This window comes from Sesamum indicum, linkage group LG9 (genome assembly GCF_026168435.1).
Source record: "Sesamum indicum cultivar Baizhima isolate 11 linkage group LG9, ASM2616843v1, whole genome shotgun sequence".
In the NCBI taxonomy this organism is placed as follows: domain Eukaryota; kingdom Viridiplantae; phylum Streptophyta; class Magnoliopsida; order Lamiales; family Pedaliaceae; genus Sesamum; species Sesamum indicum.
In genome coordinates this window covers 21,837,334-21,853,556 of record NC_142665.1, presented here as the reverse complement: position 1 = coordinate 21,853,556, position 16,223 = coordinate 21,837,334, and the positions used below count along the sequence as shown (strand labels likewise).

General features: G+C 36.3%; 3 protein-coding genes across 3 annotated transcripts; 2 read left to right on the top strand and 1 right to left on the bottom strand.

The window, feature by feature from the left end:
• Positions 1-447: 447 nt before the first annotated feature.
• On the top strand, positions 448-2,356 carry LOC105177796 (cytochrome P450 81Q32-like). Its single transcript, XM_011101046.3, has 2 exons — positions 448-1,406; positions 1,517-2,356. The coding sequence occupies exons 1-2, from the start codon at positions 534-536 to the stop codon at positions 2,132-2,134; spliced, it is 1,491 nt and encodes a 496-aa protein (XP_011099348.1). The 5' UTR covers positions 448-533; the 3' UTR covers positions 2,135-2,356.
• A 5,296-nt stretch (positions 2,357-7,652) lies between these two features.
• On the top strand, positions 7,653-9,596 carry LOC105177797 (cytochrome P450 81Q32). Its single transcript, XM_011101048.3, has 2 exons — positions 7,653-8,581; positions 8,692-9,596. Exons 1-2 carry the CDS (start codon positions 7,709-7,711, stop codon positions 9,307-9,309), a joined length of 1,491 nt encoding a protein of 496 aa, XP_011099350.2. The 5' UTR covers positions 7,653-7,708; the 3' UTR covers positions 9,310-9,596.
• Positions 9,597-13,482: 3,886 nt separating this feature from the next.
• Positions 13,483-15,624, bottom strand: LOC105177798 (glycosyltransferase-like protein). Its single transcript, XM_011101049.3, has 3 exons — positions 15,241-15,624; positions 14,244-14,462; positions 13,483-14,142 (listed from the first exon to the last, which is right to left on the bottom strand). Exons 2-3 carry the CDS (start codon positions 14,322-14,324, stop codon positions 13,657-13,659), a joined length of 567 nt encoding a protein of 188 aa, XP_011099351.1. The 5' UTR covers positions 14,325-14,462; positions 15,241-15,624; the 3' UTR covers positions 13,483-13,656.
• Positions 15,625-16,223: the final 599 nt, after the last annotated feature.

The window sequence follows — 16,223 nt, the reverse complement described above, 5'->3', positions numbered from 1 at the left end:
AGTCATTATATTGTTTGCTCACTGTCCCCTCATCCTCTCCATCTCATGTGCAAGACAAGACAAAATTGTGCCCATGGACATTTTGATTTATATTGAAATTTGGTTGAATTTGAATCAATTATATAATTATAAATGTAATAAATTTGTAATATAATTGATGTATAATTCCGTAAAAATGATCTATTCATAACGAGTATATAAACTTATTATGTAATTGATTTAATTTAATCAAATTTAATTTTGATTAAAATTTTTCATTTGATAAGATGGTATCCTAAGTAGAAACCAAATTTTCCCCATCGCCTGAAAGTGATGCCCAAGGCGAAAGGTCAAAGAAAATAACCAAAGAGCAGACGCCACTCATGACGTAAGGTCAGCCTATTAACTACAAAAGCTTTGTCCTCTCCGAGGATCGATAAATTGATTGTTTATCAACTAAGGCCAGCCCCATTGTGGCGTATATATAGAGTGAGTGGTTTCATGACAAGTTAGAAATAAGAACCATAATCCATATACAGTTTCATAAACTAAGCATGGAAATAAGCTGGTTATATGGGCTCCTTTGGCTTTTCGTTCTTGCTTTGGCGTTCAATTTTTCATCAAAAGGGAAAAGAAAACTTCCACCGAGTCCAGCCCCTGCACTTCCTCTCTTAGGCCACCTCCACCACCTTAAATTACCTCTTCATCTAACTTATCACAAACTCTCTCAAAAATTAGGCCCCATCTTCTCGCTTCGTTTTGGCACCCGCCTCATGGTGGTCGTCTCGTCTCCGGCCATCGTGGAGGAGTGCTTCACCAAGAACGACATTGTTTTAGCCAACCGGCCACAGTTCATCCTAGCAAAATACATTGGCTACAACTATACCACCCTGGTCGCTTCCCCGTATGGCGAGTATTGGCGCAACCTTCGCCGCCTAACCACAATTGAAATATTCTCCACTGCTCGCCTCAACAAGTTTCAGTCCATCAGACACGACGAAGTGAGACTTATGTTGGAAAATCTCTATAAAAACTCGTACCAAGACTTTGCAAGAGTTGAACTCAGGTCTAGGTTTGCTGAGCTAACATTCAATAACATCATGAGAATGGTGGCTGGGAAGCGGTATTTTGGTGAGGCTGACGAAAATGAGGAGGCGAAGCAGTTTAGAGACCTTATAGTTGAGGTTGTCAAGCTAGGAGGGGTATCAAACCCTGCAGATTTCTTCCCAGTGTTTAGATGGATTGACTACAAAGGCCTTGAGAAGACTTTGGCGAGGTTTGGAGCCAAAATGGACGCTTTCTTGCAACGTTTAATTGACCAACACAGAAGAGATAAGGGTGGAAATACAATGATAGATCATTTGCTTTCTTTGCAAGAGTCGGACCCTGCGTACTACACCGATGTTATCATCAAAGGAATTATAATGGTAACCTCTCATTTCCTTCTTCTTAATTAGTCATACCCTTGAATGATTAAATTTGATTGGCTCACAATCACATACATCAAATCATCTTGTTAACATGGCCAAAATGTCAGGTGATGCTCCTTGCTGGAACAGAGACATCAGCATCAACCATGGAATGGGCAATGGCTGCTCTGCTCAACCACCCGCCCAAGCTGGATAAGGCTAGAGTTGAGATAGATAATCTTGTTGGTAACAATCGCCTCGTCAATGAATCAGACTTGTCCAAGCTTCCATATATCCAAAATATTATTTCGGAGACGTTCCGTTTATTCCCAACAGCACCAGTACTAGTACCACATGAAGCATCCGCTGATTGCAAGCTTGGTGGATACGACATACCCCGAGGTACAATCGTGCAAGTAAATGCTTGGGCCATACATAGAGACCCCACAGTTTGGGATGATCCTACAAGCTTTAATCCCGAGCGTTTTGAAGAAGTAGGAGAAGTTGGACCAACAAAGTTGTTGCCCTTTGGGATGGGAAGGAGATCTTGCCCGGGCAACGGCCTAGCCAATCGGGTTGTGGGCTTGACCTTAGCATCTCTAATACATTGTTTTGAGTGGCAAAGGACTGATGATGCCTTGATAGATTTGACAGAAGGAAAAGGAATATCCAGGCCTAAAATACCACTTGAGGCTAGGTGCAAGGCACGCAATGTGCTTCAGAAAGCTCTTACTCAACCAGCTTAAAATCTTTTCTAGAATGTTTGCATCTACTACTATGTATATGATGGAGGTAAAAAAATCAAGCTAAACAACACAACAATGATATTTTCGAAAAAAAAGGTCCAGGTCCACCATAATAACCCTGGCCAATGAATCATAACCGTGTAATAGAGGGTAAGTAAATGATAAAATAGTACTCTACTCAAAATAACATATTTCTACTAGTATAAACCCCCCATTCTCTCATTTAGAGAAAAAGTGAACAACTGATATTGCACTCGAAGTGCGTTGAGTCATATCCTATAAGTACAATTCAGTTTTATCACCCGGAGAGTTCCCCGTACTGTTCGGGTGAACGTGTGCTGATAATTCAAATAGCACCATATGGTGCTGCTGGGAACCAGCGATTGTAGTCCATTAGGAATTGGCCCATAAATAGTCGTTGGGCACCAAGTCCAGGGCAAAGTGGAGTAATCCGTGACCATGCCCAAAACTGTACGAATAATACAAATATGTGTTATTAATTAATATTAATAGCAAAAAAATTGTGTAAGAGTTATTAAGTAAATCTTACCTGCAATAATTGCAGCGCGCCACCAATTACCGCTTTACCTTTTATGCTGGCATTGCATAATTATATCAAAATGCCAACACAGCACTCCCCCAACTATAGTTTCTCGTTGTTTCTATATCTTCTAATTTTGAGAGATATAGTAATGACACATAGTTACCTGAGGAATTATGTGCACATCAATCCCCCCAATAGAAGTAATGCAATAGCATGAGCGTACTGGACAACGACGTCGTGGAGAGTGTTATAAGTGATATCGATCGCCACCAAATGAGATATAATTACGGATGTCTGCAGTCTTGAGTCCTTGAACGCATTTGCATTCGGGCTAAAGCCTAAATAAGTATGGCAATATTCCTGTCATTGTTGTGTTGTGCGGTCGATATCAACTCCAGTCACCGGCTCGCTATCTATTGGGAGTGCCCATATTATTTGAATATCTTGTAGGATAATTGTTGCTTCCCCTACATGAAAATGAAAAGCGTGCGTCTCCAATCGCCACCTCTCCACTAATGCAGTGATGAGATGCTGATTTAATTGAAGGCGCCCGCACTTGTAAATTCCATAAAATCCTATTTGGTGTAGGATTTTTTGTACACGTACAGAAAGATTATTTTATTGAAAATGCGTCCAAAAGGTACCATCCGCATGCTGTGCCTGTAGTACGGGGTCTAGGTCACCTTCGGGAATATCATCGGACGTATGTTGGGCTTGTTGAGATAATACAGTTCCATCACGAGGGCCGTACACAGAGCGTCTATCCATTTTTATAAAAAAAATAATAATTTGTGTAACCCCACACGAAAATATTTATAAAAATTATCGAATGAAAAGGCGTACGTACGAAAGTGAAATCGAAAGTTTTGTTTTTAAAGTGTAGTGGAAAATGATAGCCTTTTGCGCAGAATTTATAAATGTTTGTCGTGGTTAAATTGTTTTAACACCATAGAAAAAGTGATAGTGATGGGTCACTAATTGACCCATCACTGGCCGTGACTGCCTTTAGTTAAAGGCTGGCTGTCAGCCTTGTTAAGAGATGCCAGCCTTCATTTAATAAGATTGACCAGTGTTGTTAATTTAACAAAGCTGGTCAGCCTTGTTAAATGCCAGCCGTTGATTTAACAAGACTGGTCAGTCTTTTTGATTTAACAAGACGAACCATGTGTCAGCCTTGTAATTAAATAAGGCTGACACATCATTCAATTTTTTTTAAATAAAAAAGTTAGTGGTAGGTTCCATTACATGTATAAATAGTTGTGCTTCAAACAGATAAATGCAACAATCCATTCACTCTTGCCATCTCAAATACAGTCATGCATTATTTCTCTGTTTCTTGCTAACTATGTTTACTTTATCTTTTTGAATTGAAGTTTTTATGTATTTTGATGGTGAATTATGCAGCGACGGAGAGTCCCTTCTCTCATTGAAGTTTTTGTGTATTTTGGGAGTGCCCATATTATTTGAATATCTTGTCCGGTAATTGGCCGAGTTAATGCCACCAGTGAGCTAGCTCTGAACGAACAGCTAAGAGGAAAGAAGCACAAGTCAAAGGAGGTTGCATTCAAAGCTCAAAATGCTGCAAAAAACTATAGCACCGGACTGCTACCAAAGAAAGCTACCAAGCAAATTTACATTTCGCTCTTTAGTGTAAATGTGCCTGGTAGGATTCTCCTCTCAAAAAGTTATGAGTGATCATAACAATGGGAAGAAACGTATCCAGCAAGAATATTTGTACCTCATTGTATTTTTTATAATTGTACCAAAAAATATACACTATTACATTGGTACACTTATTTGTAATTTTTTAAATTAATACAATTTTGACATTATGATTTTTTTACTTTAATATGTTGTTAAAAATTAATTACATATAATTAAATGAAATTATATAATTAATTTATATAAAATTTAAATTAAATGAAAAAAAATGGCTGGTGTCGTGATTAGAAATCACGACACCAAGTTGCAATTAGATATCGCGGCTTGGTGTCGTGATCTCTAATCATAGATCGTGACTTGCGTAATTTTGCTAAAAAACATAAATTTTAATGTCGAGTCATGATTTAATATTAGTATATTAAAAATAATTATATTAATATAATTTTTTTTACAATAAAAAAATAAATAACTCGACGCTTACCCCTTGAGTCACTAGGAGCAGGGGTCCCTTTGGAAGATTTAGGAGTAGGTGTCCCCCAGAGCAACTCCCCACCACATGGTCCCTCATTAGCTTACTAAACATTATATTCTCTGCACCAAAGTAAACAAGAAAAATCAATACCCCAAGAAAACATAAAATGGGAAGCAATAACAGGCAAAATACTAAAAAGAAATACCCAAAGAGTCCTCCAAGGGCTCTGTCACAGGAGCCAGCCCGAAATGCCCCAGAAATCTTTCGTCTATTACAGACCGGCAATCATAAGGGGAGGCATTCAACTCTTCCAGCAAGGAGGACAAGGCCACCGTCCTTAATCCTACATGTGCAGGAGGAGGGGCCTCAAAGATCCATTGTCTTGGGAAAGGCCAGGTATGGGGAGGAATAAAAAAGAAATAACTAACTTTCCAATGTTTTGGAGCTTGAGGGGGATGGAAAAAGGATACTTAAGGGCGGGGGACGAAGCAGAAGAACCCTTCTCAGCCTTCTTAAGGCAGTAACATGAAGCAAACACATGAGCAATCACAGGATAACCATGAAAATGGAGAACCATAAAGAGTCCGGCCAAAATTTTAAAAGAATTCGGAACTAGATGATTAAATGAAACTTGGAAAAAATGGGCAACTTCATAATAAAATAACTCAAGTGGGCGGCGAAAAAGCATAAACAGTTAGGGAGAGAAAAAAATGGATGACTGTAGGGAATGATGTATACACAATAAACTCAGATGGGACATGGCACTCTCGAAGGAGCTGACTTACCGAAGAGGTCCATAGGGATGGAAAGCCCCAAGTCCGAGGGCGACTCTGGAACCTTCTCCTCTTGCACTGGAGGGATTTCCCTTGAGGAGGGCCCAGAAGGTCTCCCCATAGAAGAGGACTCCGGCATCTCGGCCTCTTCTGGCGAAGGCCTCACCCTCTCCACTTCCGGGGAAGATCCCTCTCCATCATTTGCCTCCTCCTCCTCCTCCTTAGTATCCTCATTAATCAAACGACGGGTAGCGGCGGTGGCCTGCTTTAAGCTCATCCCCAAGCCCCTCTCAAAGTAGGGTGGAATAGGGTCCGCCCTCTTGGAGGTGACCTTTGAAAGATCATCGCTTAGAAAGGTCTCCCTAAAAAACGAACTGAGTCGCTAGAGGAAGACATCTTTCAAATAGAACAAGGAAACTCTAAAGTAAGGAAGAAATACTTACATAGAGAAACGAAGGCTGGATGAAAGTCCTGGTACTTTGAAAAAGAACCTTTTTGAGGGAGAAGAGAGGGACTTGAGAGGTTGCTGAGGAAAAGGGTTTTAACCCACGTCTTCCATAACCGCCTCATTAACGAGCAATTAGCCAGCGCCTGGAGAAATGGCAAAACAAACATGCGTGTGTTAGTTACCTGAAGGAATGGGCTCTTTTATAGTCCATCAGTTCGGTCTTTTGAGCCCATGTTATAGCCGAGATTTCAAATCTTGGCGAACATACTGAAATAATGAAAACTGCCTGGTGAAAAAAAAGTAAAATTTGATGGTTCATGTGATATTATGCAGAATTAGATTTCAAGCTCTTCAATAAATACGTAATTTCATTAAATATGATTTCAGCTATTTTTGAATTAAATATACATTATTCACTTATAAGTATGTAACATCACATTTGAATTCCAATTTCCATTACTTACCATAAATATCATTTATTACATCATTTGATATATTTAAATATTAAATATTAATTAAATATGTCCAACTTTCAGTCTCAACCAAACCAATGTTAGAATCAATTTTCAAGGAAAAGTGAACCATTCAGGTTTTGACATTAGTATATAACAGGGAGAAATGCACACTTAACGCGTGTACAAATATAATAATATTTTTATTAAACTAATAATGTATTATCAAAATACATTTGACTGAAATAAAATACAGAGAATAAATGAATGAAAGAAAATTCATATGTAAAGAAAAAAAATTATGGATGAATGGAACAATAAGTGGGGAGAAGTAGTTACCTCAATATGTAAAACAGAGAAATAAATAAATAAATAAATTTTAAAATAAAATAAAAATAACATATCAAAAACTAAATAGACATCAAAATCATACTCTTCAATTATATATAGTATTAATAAAAAAAATTAATCAAGAAAATAATAAGTGTAATAATATTATCGTCTAATTGATAGTAATTGATCATTGCTTAAATATTGTACACAATTAAATTGACAAGTTGAACTTAGTCGTGCTATGATTTTTCTTAATTCAGATAAATCAAATACGGGTCAAAATTCCCCTCTTTAGGTACGAATAGATGAGATACTTCCTCCCTTTCCTCAACAAAATCACGTAGAACCATACACTTGTCTCGTTCAACAGTACTCTCATTGAAAAGTCGCTATATTCTTTGCTCACTGTCCCTCATCCTCTCCATCTTATATGCAAGACAAGGCAAAATTGTGACCATGTAAATTCTGATTTAGATTGGATTTGGTTGATTTTGAATCAATTATATAATAAGTATAATAAATTTGTAATATAATTGGTGTATAATTCAGTAAAAGTGATCTATTCATAACAAGTATATATGCACTTGTTATGTGATTTATTTGATTCAATCATATTTAATTTTGATTAGAATTTTTTATCTGATAAGATCGTCCCATCACCTAAAAGTGATGGTCAAGGTCAAAGGTCGAAGAAAAAAACCAAAGAGCAGACGCCATTCATGACGTCCGGTCAGCCTATTAACTACAAAAGTTTTGTCCTCTCCGAGGATCGATAATTTGAATGTTTATCAACTAAGGCCAGCCCCGTTGTGGCGTATATATAGAGAGAGAGGTTTCGTGACAAGTTAGAAATAAGAACCATAATCCATATACAGTTTCATAAACTAAGCATGGAAATAAGCTGGTTATATGGGCTCCTTTGGCTTTTCGTTCTTGCTTTGGCGTTCAATTTTTCATCAAAAGGGAAAAGAAAACTTCCACCGAGTCCAGCCCCTGCACTTCCTCTCTTAGGCCACCTCCACCACCTTAAATTACCTCTTCATCTAACTTATCACAAACTCTCTCAAAAATTAGGCCCCATCTTCTCGCTTCGTTTTGGCACCCGCCTCATGGTGGTCGTCTCGTCTCCGGCCATCGTGGAGGAGTGCTTCACCAAGAACGACATTGTTTTAGCCAACCGGCCACAGTTCATCATAGCAAAATACATTGGCTACAACTATACCACCCTGGTCGCTTCCCCGTATGGCGAGTATTGGCGCAACCTTCGCCGCCTAACCACAATTGAAATATTCTCCACTGCTCGCCTCAACAAGTTTCAGTCCATCAGACACGACGAAGTGAGACTTATGTTGGAAAATCTCTATAAAAACTCGTACCAAGACTTTGCAAGAGTTGAACTCAGGTCTAGGTTTGCTGAGCTAACATTCAATAACATCATGAGAATGGTGGCTGGGAAGCGGTATTTTGGTGAGGCTGACGAAAATGAGGAGGCGAAGCAGTTTAGAGAGCTTATAGATGAGGTTTTCAAGCTAGGAGGCGTATCAAACCCTGCAGATTTCTTCCCAGTGTTTAGATGGATTGACTACAAAGGCCTTGAGAAGACTTTGGCGAGGTTTGGAGCCAAAATGGACGCTTTCTTGCAACGTTTAATTGACCAACACAGAAGAGATAAGGGTGGAAATACAATGATAGATCATTTGCTTTCTTTGCAAGAGTCGGACCCTGCGTACTACACCGATGTTATCATCAAAGGAATTATAATGGTAACCTCTCATTTCCTTCTTCTTAATTAGTCATACCCTTGAATGATTAAATTTGATTGGCTCACAATCACATACATCAAATCATCTTGTTAACATGGCCAAAATGTCAGGTGATGCTCCTTGCTGGAACAGAGACATCAGCATCAACCATGGAATGGGCAATGGCTGCTCTGCTCAACCACCCGCCCAAGCTGGATAAGGCCAGAGTTGAGATAGATAATCTTGTTGGTAACAATCGCCTCGTCAATGAATCAGACTTGTCCAAGCTTTCATATCTCCAAAATATTATTTCGGAGACGTTCCGTTTATTCCCAGCAGCACCAGTACTAGTACCACATGAAGCATCCGCTGATTGCAAGCTTGGTGGATACGACATACCCCGAGGCACAATCGTGCAAGTAAATGCTTGGGCCATACATAGAGACCCCACAGTTTGGGATGATCCTACAAGCTTTAATCCCGAGCGTTTTGAAGAAGTAGGAGAAGTTGGACCTACGAAGTTGTTGCCGTTTGGGATGGGAAGGAGATCTTGCCCGGGCAACGGCCTAGCCAATCGGGTTGTGGGCTTGACCTTAGCATCTCTAATACAATGTTTTGAGTGGCAAAGGACTGATGATGCCTTGGTAGATTTGACAGAAGGAAAAGGAATATCCAGGCCTAAAATACCACTTGAGGCTAGGTGCAAGGCACGCAATGTGCTTCAGAAAGCTCTTACTCAACCAGCTTAAAATCTTTTCTAAAATATTTGCACCTACTACGATGTATATGATGGAGGCAAAAAAAATAAAAATAAAAAAGGTCCAGGGCCACCATAATAACTCTGGCCAATGAATCATAACCATGTAATAGAGGGTAAGTAAATAATAAAATAATACTCTACTCAAAATAATATATTTCTACTAGTATAAACCCCCCATTTTCTCATTTAGAGAAAAAGTGAACAACTGATGTTGCACTCGAAGTGCGTTGAGTCACATCCTATAAGTACAATTCAGTTTTATCTCACTTTTTGCAATATCCTTGTCCATTTTGAGTCTTGCATGTTTTTCTAAATAATCATTGGTTGTATCTTGGAGGAATGAAACAATTAGTTGAGCATCACTAGGACTGGTGTACGTTGTCAACCACAAGTCTCCTAGACTCCTACCAGAGTTTTTTCATATATTTTTACTATAGGATTTCTTTAATATTGCTCACACTTATACAACCACTCATTCAATACAATAGAAGTGAGGAAAACAACCTTTGAGGGGTGTTTACGAGAATTTTAAAAAAGTATTTTTTTAATTTTTTCTAAAAATATGTGAGCTTTTGTTTTTATGTAATTGATACTTTTAAGTCGAAAGTTAAAAACAATTTTGTAGGTGCTTTGAGTTGGTTTGATTTTTTTATACTAAATATAACTTTCTTTTTGTACTATTTTACCCTTATTTGAATAATCTTAATCATGTTTATTCTTGTTAATTTATTTTCAAAATTTTCATTTGAAAAATATTATTTCACAAATTTAATGTTTTATAATTTGTATATTTTATTTTTTATATTATTTAATATTATTTTTATATCATAGAAAAACTTATATTAATTAATAAAAATTTTTATTTTTGCAATCATGCATGTTTATTTATTATGAATGAATGAACAAGTATATTACTTAATGGGAATATTATTGAACTAAACATCTAATTTTTAAATAGTTTTCAATATTTAGTAATATGAATGACAAATATTTGTAAAAAATTAAATATGAGATATAGTGTTGCAATAAAATTTTATTATTTTTTGAGAAAAAATTAATTATTATTAACAAAAGATAAGTCAAATATTAATAAAAAATAATATATGTTTGCTTACTTATAGGAACAAAATGGTCTTTAATTAATTAAATTTGTTCCAAAAGTAATTTTTTCTTAAAACTTTGATCTGTTATTTACTTTTTCTACTTATACTGTCCACTATTTTGATCCTACTACAATTTTCATCTTTTTCTATAAAAATTAGTTTTTCAAAAGCAAAAATTTCTTAAAACACTCCCTTAATTGCCACCTCAAGTTCCAGGAAAGTGAAAACTGAAACTGCAGTTCAAACTCACAGCACCCACACTTTATTATTAATGGGCCTTTTGGTGTTTCACTTTTTCTATTTTTTTTAATATTTAATTAATTAATTTATTTAATTATTTCCCACTCTTCTACTATTTTTTTATAGTTATCTTTTTATGCATCTTTTTTCTTAGTAATATTATATAATCATTTTTTTTTTCTCTTTTTTCTATAAATCTAATATAAATTTTTATGGTATATATATTTTATTAATAATAAAAAGTTAATAATCATTTGATCTTAAATATATTAAAGAATGACGCGATACATAGAGTAATTGTGTAACAAATTACTAGTTGTTGTAAACTTCAAGGGAATGGGGAGGGGGAGCTATTTATAGAAGTTAAAAATATATCTTTGAACTTACATGTCAAATTGGAAAAAAATATTTTCAAAATTTTTTATGACTATCATTCGAATGGATTATCATTTTATTTAAAAAACATACCATTTTACTATAATAGACACACTAGTTCAATTTAGGGAGACATTTATTTAGTTAATTATATATAATTGGATCAATCATCATTCACGTGTCACGAAATTTGTCACGCATCAGTCACCATAATCAATCATTTATTATGATTTAATCTGATTAAAATAAATTTATTTGTTAAATTTATTTTTTAATTTATCATCTCCATTTTTAACACTAATATAGTTTAAAGAAAAGGTAGAGTACATATATATGGGATGGTCCAGACTCCAGGTTTAATGTCCATATATATGTACATGGGGAAAATGCATGCTACTTCCTGTGATATAGATAATGTGTAAAATATCCCTTATAAAAAAAATTAAATTATCTCCCTGTGTTTTTTAAATTAAAATAATTTATCCCCTTAGACGAATGTGTGTAGAGTATTCACCCCTTTTGCAAGTGTACATGATTTTTTCTCCAAAAAAAAATATTTTTTATATAATATATTATACATCTAATTTATAATATATACAAATATTTATTAAAAACTAAACATACTATTTTATGTATAATAATAATACTTTTAATAATATATATTTATTTAAAAAAACAAAAACAAAAAAACCAACCCTCTATCCACCCACCCCCAAATCAGCCACCGACCACCCCCTTCCCCCCTTGCCGCCTCCACTCCACTGCCCTCTCCCACTCCCTTTCCCCTTCCCGTCGTCACCCCTGCCGTCTTCCCTCTGCCCTCCCCTATCGCCGCATCCCCCTCCCCTTCTCCCTCCGACCTCTCTCCCCTTTCCCCTTCCTCCACTGCCTTTGTCCCTCTGTCTTTCCTTCCACGTCCTCATCACCATCGCCTCCCTTTCTCCCTCCACATCCCTCTCCCCTCCTCGTCTCCAATGTCCCCCTTCCTTCTTCGCGCCGTCCCCGTCGCCGAGGCCTCCCCCTCCCCCGTCCCCGCGCCCTCCCCCCTCTTATTCTACCCTCACTGTCACTTTTCTCTCTCTCTCTCTCAAAAATATATATATAATATAACTATTAATTATATAATATATATTTTATATATATATATTTTATTTTTTTTAAATATTAATCGTCTACTAAAATAAATTTAAATTTAAATCGTAGATTTACTAGTTCAATTTAGACCTTATATTCAAATTCGATCCGACAGTTATTATAAGATTATACATGTAATTTTTATAATTAAAAATTAAAAAAATAAAAAATTAGAGAAAAAAAACATGATTTACACGAATTCGCGTGAAAGGTGCAATTTCTATTTGTTTTTACGAAGTTAATTTGCTAAATTTTTTTGATATGAGATAATTTGTATTTAACCCTATATATATATATATATATATATGACGCAAAGAAGGGAGGACTTTGGAAGACTTTTGGAGTTGAGATAAGAGATGTTTTCCCCGTCAGGACACATAATTGTATTCCAGATCAGGACCCTTTTTATTTATCTGCAAATGGAATCTAATGTTCATCTGGTGGCAGACACATCAAAACACCTCAACTCAATATTCTAATGGAAAAAGAGTTTCCATGTGGTAGGTGCACGATAAAGACCGTAAAAAGAAGACCTGGATTTGGGTCCCTTTGTGTGCAAGTATAGAACAAGATTATCTACATCAGATTCCTCCAATCTTATTCTTGTTCTGCAAAACATTAACATAATCAATCATATGTCTGCATTACAATATTTAGTAGTAGTAAAAGCTTTCATCAAAACCCTCCACATGTACGGCGCGATCGCCCCCTCAATAATACAATCCAGATTCCCTTTCCGCCATAGCTTTGAGATTTTAAGAACCCTGCTGTCTGTCGAATAACAGAATGTGAAACCCTCCTCTAGTAATTCCACCGAGATGGTCCCCAAAATTCTGCTCTGAACAATTCGTCCAAAAGATGTATACAATAAATACACTTGAATTATTTGACCAATGCTGATATGTTATTTATCTATTAATTAGTTCCTAATTCATTTGAGACAGGGATCACAACGAGTCTCGAAATAGATGGTACTGGCAGGTTCCTTATAGTTAGATTCTGATGTGATATCTATTCAACTGTAATTAATATTTCATGAGGAGGGATTCTTGCAAGGGTGGTTGAAGTCCTGAACAACGTATGTACTTAGGTTTTAATCTAACAACAAGACATATGCAGATGGCGTTAAGTCTTATCTGCATGTGAGTCATGTGGCACAATGCTGCATTCTCGGGATTCCCCGAAGATATTTTGTTACTCAAGTCCGGACAATCTCGTCCAGGGAACCCAATCTGACCAGCCCCACTTGGTATGTATCTCCATGTTTTTGCAAATATAGGGATGAAAAGAAAAGAAAAGGTTGGATAGAATTAGTACTATAAATCAGAAAGACACAATCCCATTATAGTAAAAATCAGAAAAAGAAAAAAATATTCAAATTCAAATTCAAATCCCATACAATCAACATTCACAGAATCAGCTGATGATAACAAGCAGTCCAAAAACAATTATCATACCGACTCTGGATGAATTGCTGCTATATTTCAAGTCATATTCAGGCTCAGCGCCTGGAAAAGCCACGGAGGACTGTTTAATCGATCTTGATTTGATACAGGCTGCAGCTTTTCCAGGGCCCATTTCTGCTGGCTCAACAATTCTTCTCTTGTCGAGATTCTTGTGCCTTTTATATGGCTTGATCCGGTGGAAGAAGACGAGAAGCTCCGCCCGGAATCTGATGGAGGGTCTGCAGCTTCAGCAGCTTTAGTTAATTTACTTCGACGGTAGCTTCTCGGGCCTAATGTCAGCTCAAGATCGTGACCTTGATCGTCTTCAGGTTCAGAAACTCTACATTCGCCGGCGCCGCCTGATTCTGGAGCATTAAACTCTTCTGCCGGCCGTTCCAGGTCAAGAGATAGCCGGGCCTCGGGCAGTTTGCAATTATTCCCATACTGCAGATCTTTTCGCTTGTTTTTGGCGATGTCTTTCATTAGCATTTTCTGGATTTGATAAAGGCGATGAAGCTCGTAAACCTGCAGCAAAAAAAAATAATAATAATTTCAAGGTTATTACTGTAAACATCTAACTCAAAGTACACGAGGCGAGATAATTAATCTAGTTTAATTTAATTTACCTGCTCTCGAAATGTTTCCTCGTGCTTTAGCATAGCCATTTTCATGTATTCCCTGTCGTAATGATTCAGAAGCTTCTCCATTCTCGAGTTACCAAAAATATCATAAAACCAGCTATATGTGTTTGTATATATATATGTGCCTTTCTTGCAAGCTAAGGTTTTGGTGTTCTTCGGATTCTTTGATAAATACTCTTCTTCTTACATATATGTCCTCATCACCTGTAGCGAAAAAAACGGCCGAAATTAAAGATATATAAGCATTAATTATTATGAACCAAAAAAGAAAAAGTAGCACCACATAATAATAATAAAGACTGGCGCGCGATAAGGCCACGGATGTGAAATTTCTTTCAACATTTTATTTCTCATAGTTATCATAATGTTTTTGGGCCACGATAATTATTGGCAAACGAAAAATATCTATCAGCATGGCTTCACATCGTTTTCAGGACAACAGTGGTTAACTGTAGTTGCTGACTCAGATTTTTCCTTAGGTTTTTACACTCATGTCTTCATCCTCCACACTCCACATATTCTAGTTTAACTAGTTCACCAGAACTAAGTATGATTAGACATTTACTTTTGAAATTTCAAGGTATATTTTCACGTAGAATTATAACAATAAAAGACTGGTAATTGTACTTTTAATTGGTTTAATTAAGAGTACTTGGAGAAAAAATATGACGAGTTCCTAAAATTGCAAGAAGTGAAAGAAAGAAAATTGGAACAGCAGATGAAAAAGGTAGCTGACGACTAGCAATACTTCCAAGTTTGATCAACAGACAAGAACAGGCCCGAAGAGTTTCACTGTCCTAAAATCATTTTTCATTAGTACTTCTCCCTGAAAGATTGATCCTTCTGATCTCCTAAGCCTTTTAATGATCATCACAGCTCAATTTCAGCCATCAAGGAAAAAAAAACATATAAAAACAATCAACGAGAATTGATCAAAATCAAGACAAATTTTTTCAAGGAAAGAAAACATTTTTTTGATTACCTTAAAGAATGTCACAACTTGTGGAGAAGACAGAAAATCAGATTTCTGCTAATCTCTCTTGTGGGCACAGCTCAGAGTTCGGCTTAATAAGTAGTACTTCTTCCCCCTAACTGCAATACTTTTATTCCTTGTTTGGTATATATATATATATATATTTATAGAGAGAGAGAGAGAAGAGAGAGAAACTGGAGCAATATATACGCTAGCTGCAGATGTGATGTTGGAAGGAGAAGAAGAGGGTTGTGAGGAATTTGAAAGAATCTGTTCTTACACACAGAAATCAAAGCAATTGTTTGTTGCTTAAGGGGTACTAATATGAATGGTGAGGGGCATGCCAAACAAATCCCAGTGCCTTAGCCAATCTTATTTAAGCTTTGTGAAAGAGATGCCTCAAACATGTCCAGCACTGCATATATATATTAAATCCCCATTCTACTTTATAATATATCATTAATTAAATAAATTTCATCACAAATCTTATTATTATATTATATAATTCTGAAATTTGTGGATCACAAGGGGCCCTCCACACAAATCATCCAAATAACAGCGTAGCCTGCCAAAGTGAACCACATGCACCCAAGAATTATATACTCCGTGCTATAATTTTAATCACAGTTGTCTCTTATCAGATAATAATGCGTTTATCTATATCTATATATATGTATACAGATGAATGAAAAGAAAAGTTGTATGTATATATTTATACGTATACATGTACAGAGAAGGCACCACTAAGGTAGCACCATCTGGCCCGCCGACAAGACAATTGGATCTTGACCGTACCTCAAGAGGGTACCTCTTGGAAATTTTGGAGAGTCCAAAGTGGATCGGAATATTTATGGCAGGATGATCTTAAATATTTATGCATCATTGTAAAGGTTCAATTATTGTACATACATATATACAATTAATTATGAAGTTGGGGATTGGGTTTTCTTTTCTGTTAATGAAAATGCCATCTGACTTCAATTAATTATAAG

Coding starts and splice junctions, on each gene's coding strand:
- LOC105177796 (XM_011101046.3), top strand. CDS start 534: ATGGAAATAAGCTGGTTATATGGGCTCCTTTGGCTTTTCGTTCTTGCT. Junction 1,407..1,516: donor TCATCAAAGGAATTATAATG/GTAACCTCTCAT, acceptor CCAAAATGTCAG/GTGATGCTCCTTGCTGGAAC.
- LOC105177797 (XM_011101048.3), top strand. CDS start 7,709: ATGGAAATAAGCTGGTTATATGGGCTCCTTTGGCTTTTCGTTCTTGCT. Junction 8,582..8,691: donor TCATCAAAGGAATTATAATG/GTAACCTCTCAT, acceptor CCAAAATGTCAG/GTGATGCTCCTTGCTGGAAC.
- LOC105177798 (XM_011101049.3), bottom strand. CDS start 14,324: ATGGAGAAGCTTCTGAATCATTACGACAGGGAATACATGAAAATGGCT. Junction 14,143..14,243: donor AGGAAACATTTCGAGAGCAG/GTAAATTAAATT, acceptor TTTTTGCTGCAG/GTTTACGAGCTTCATCGCCT.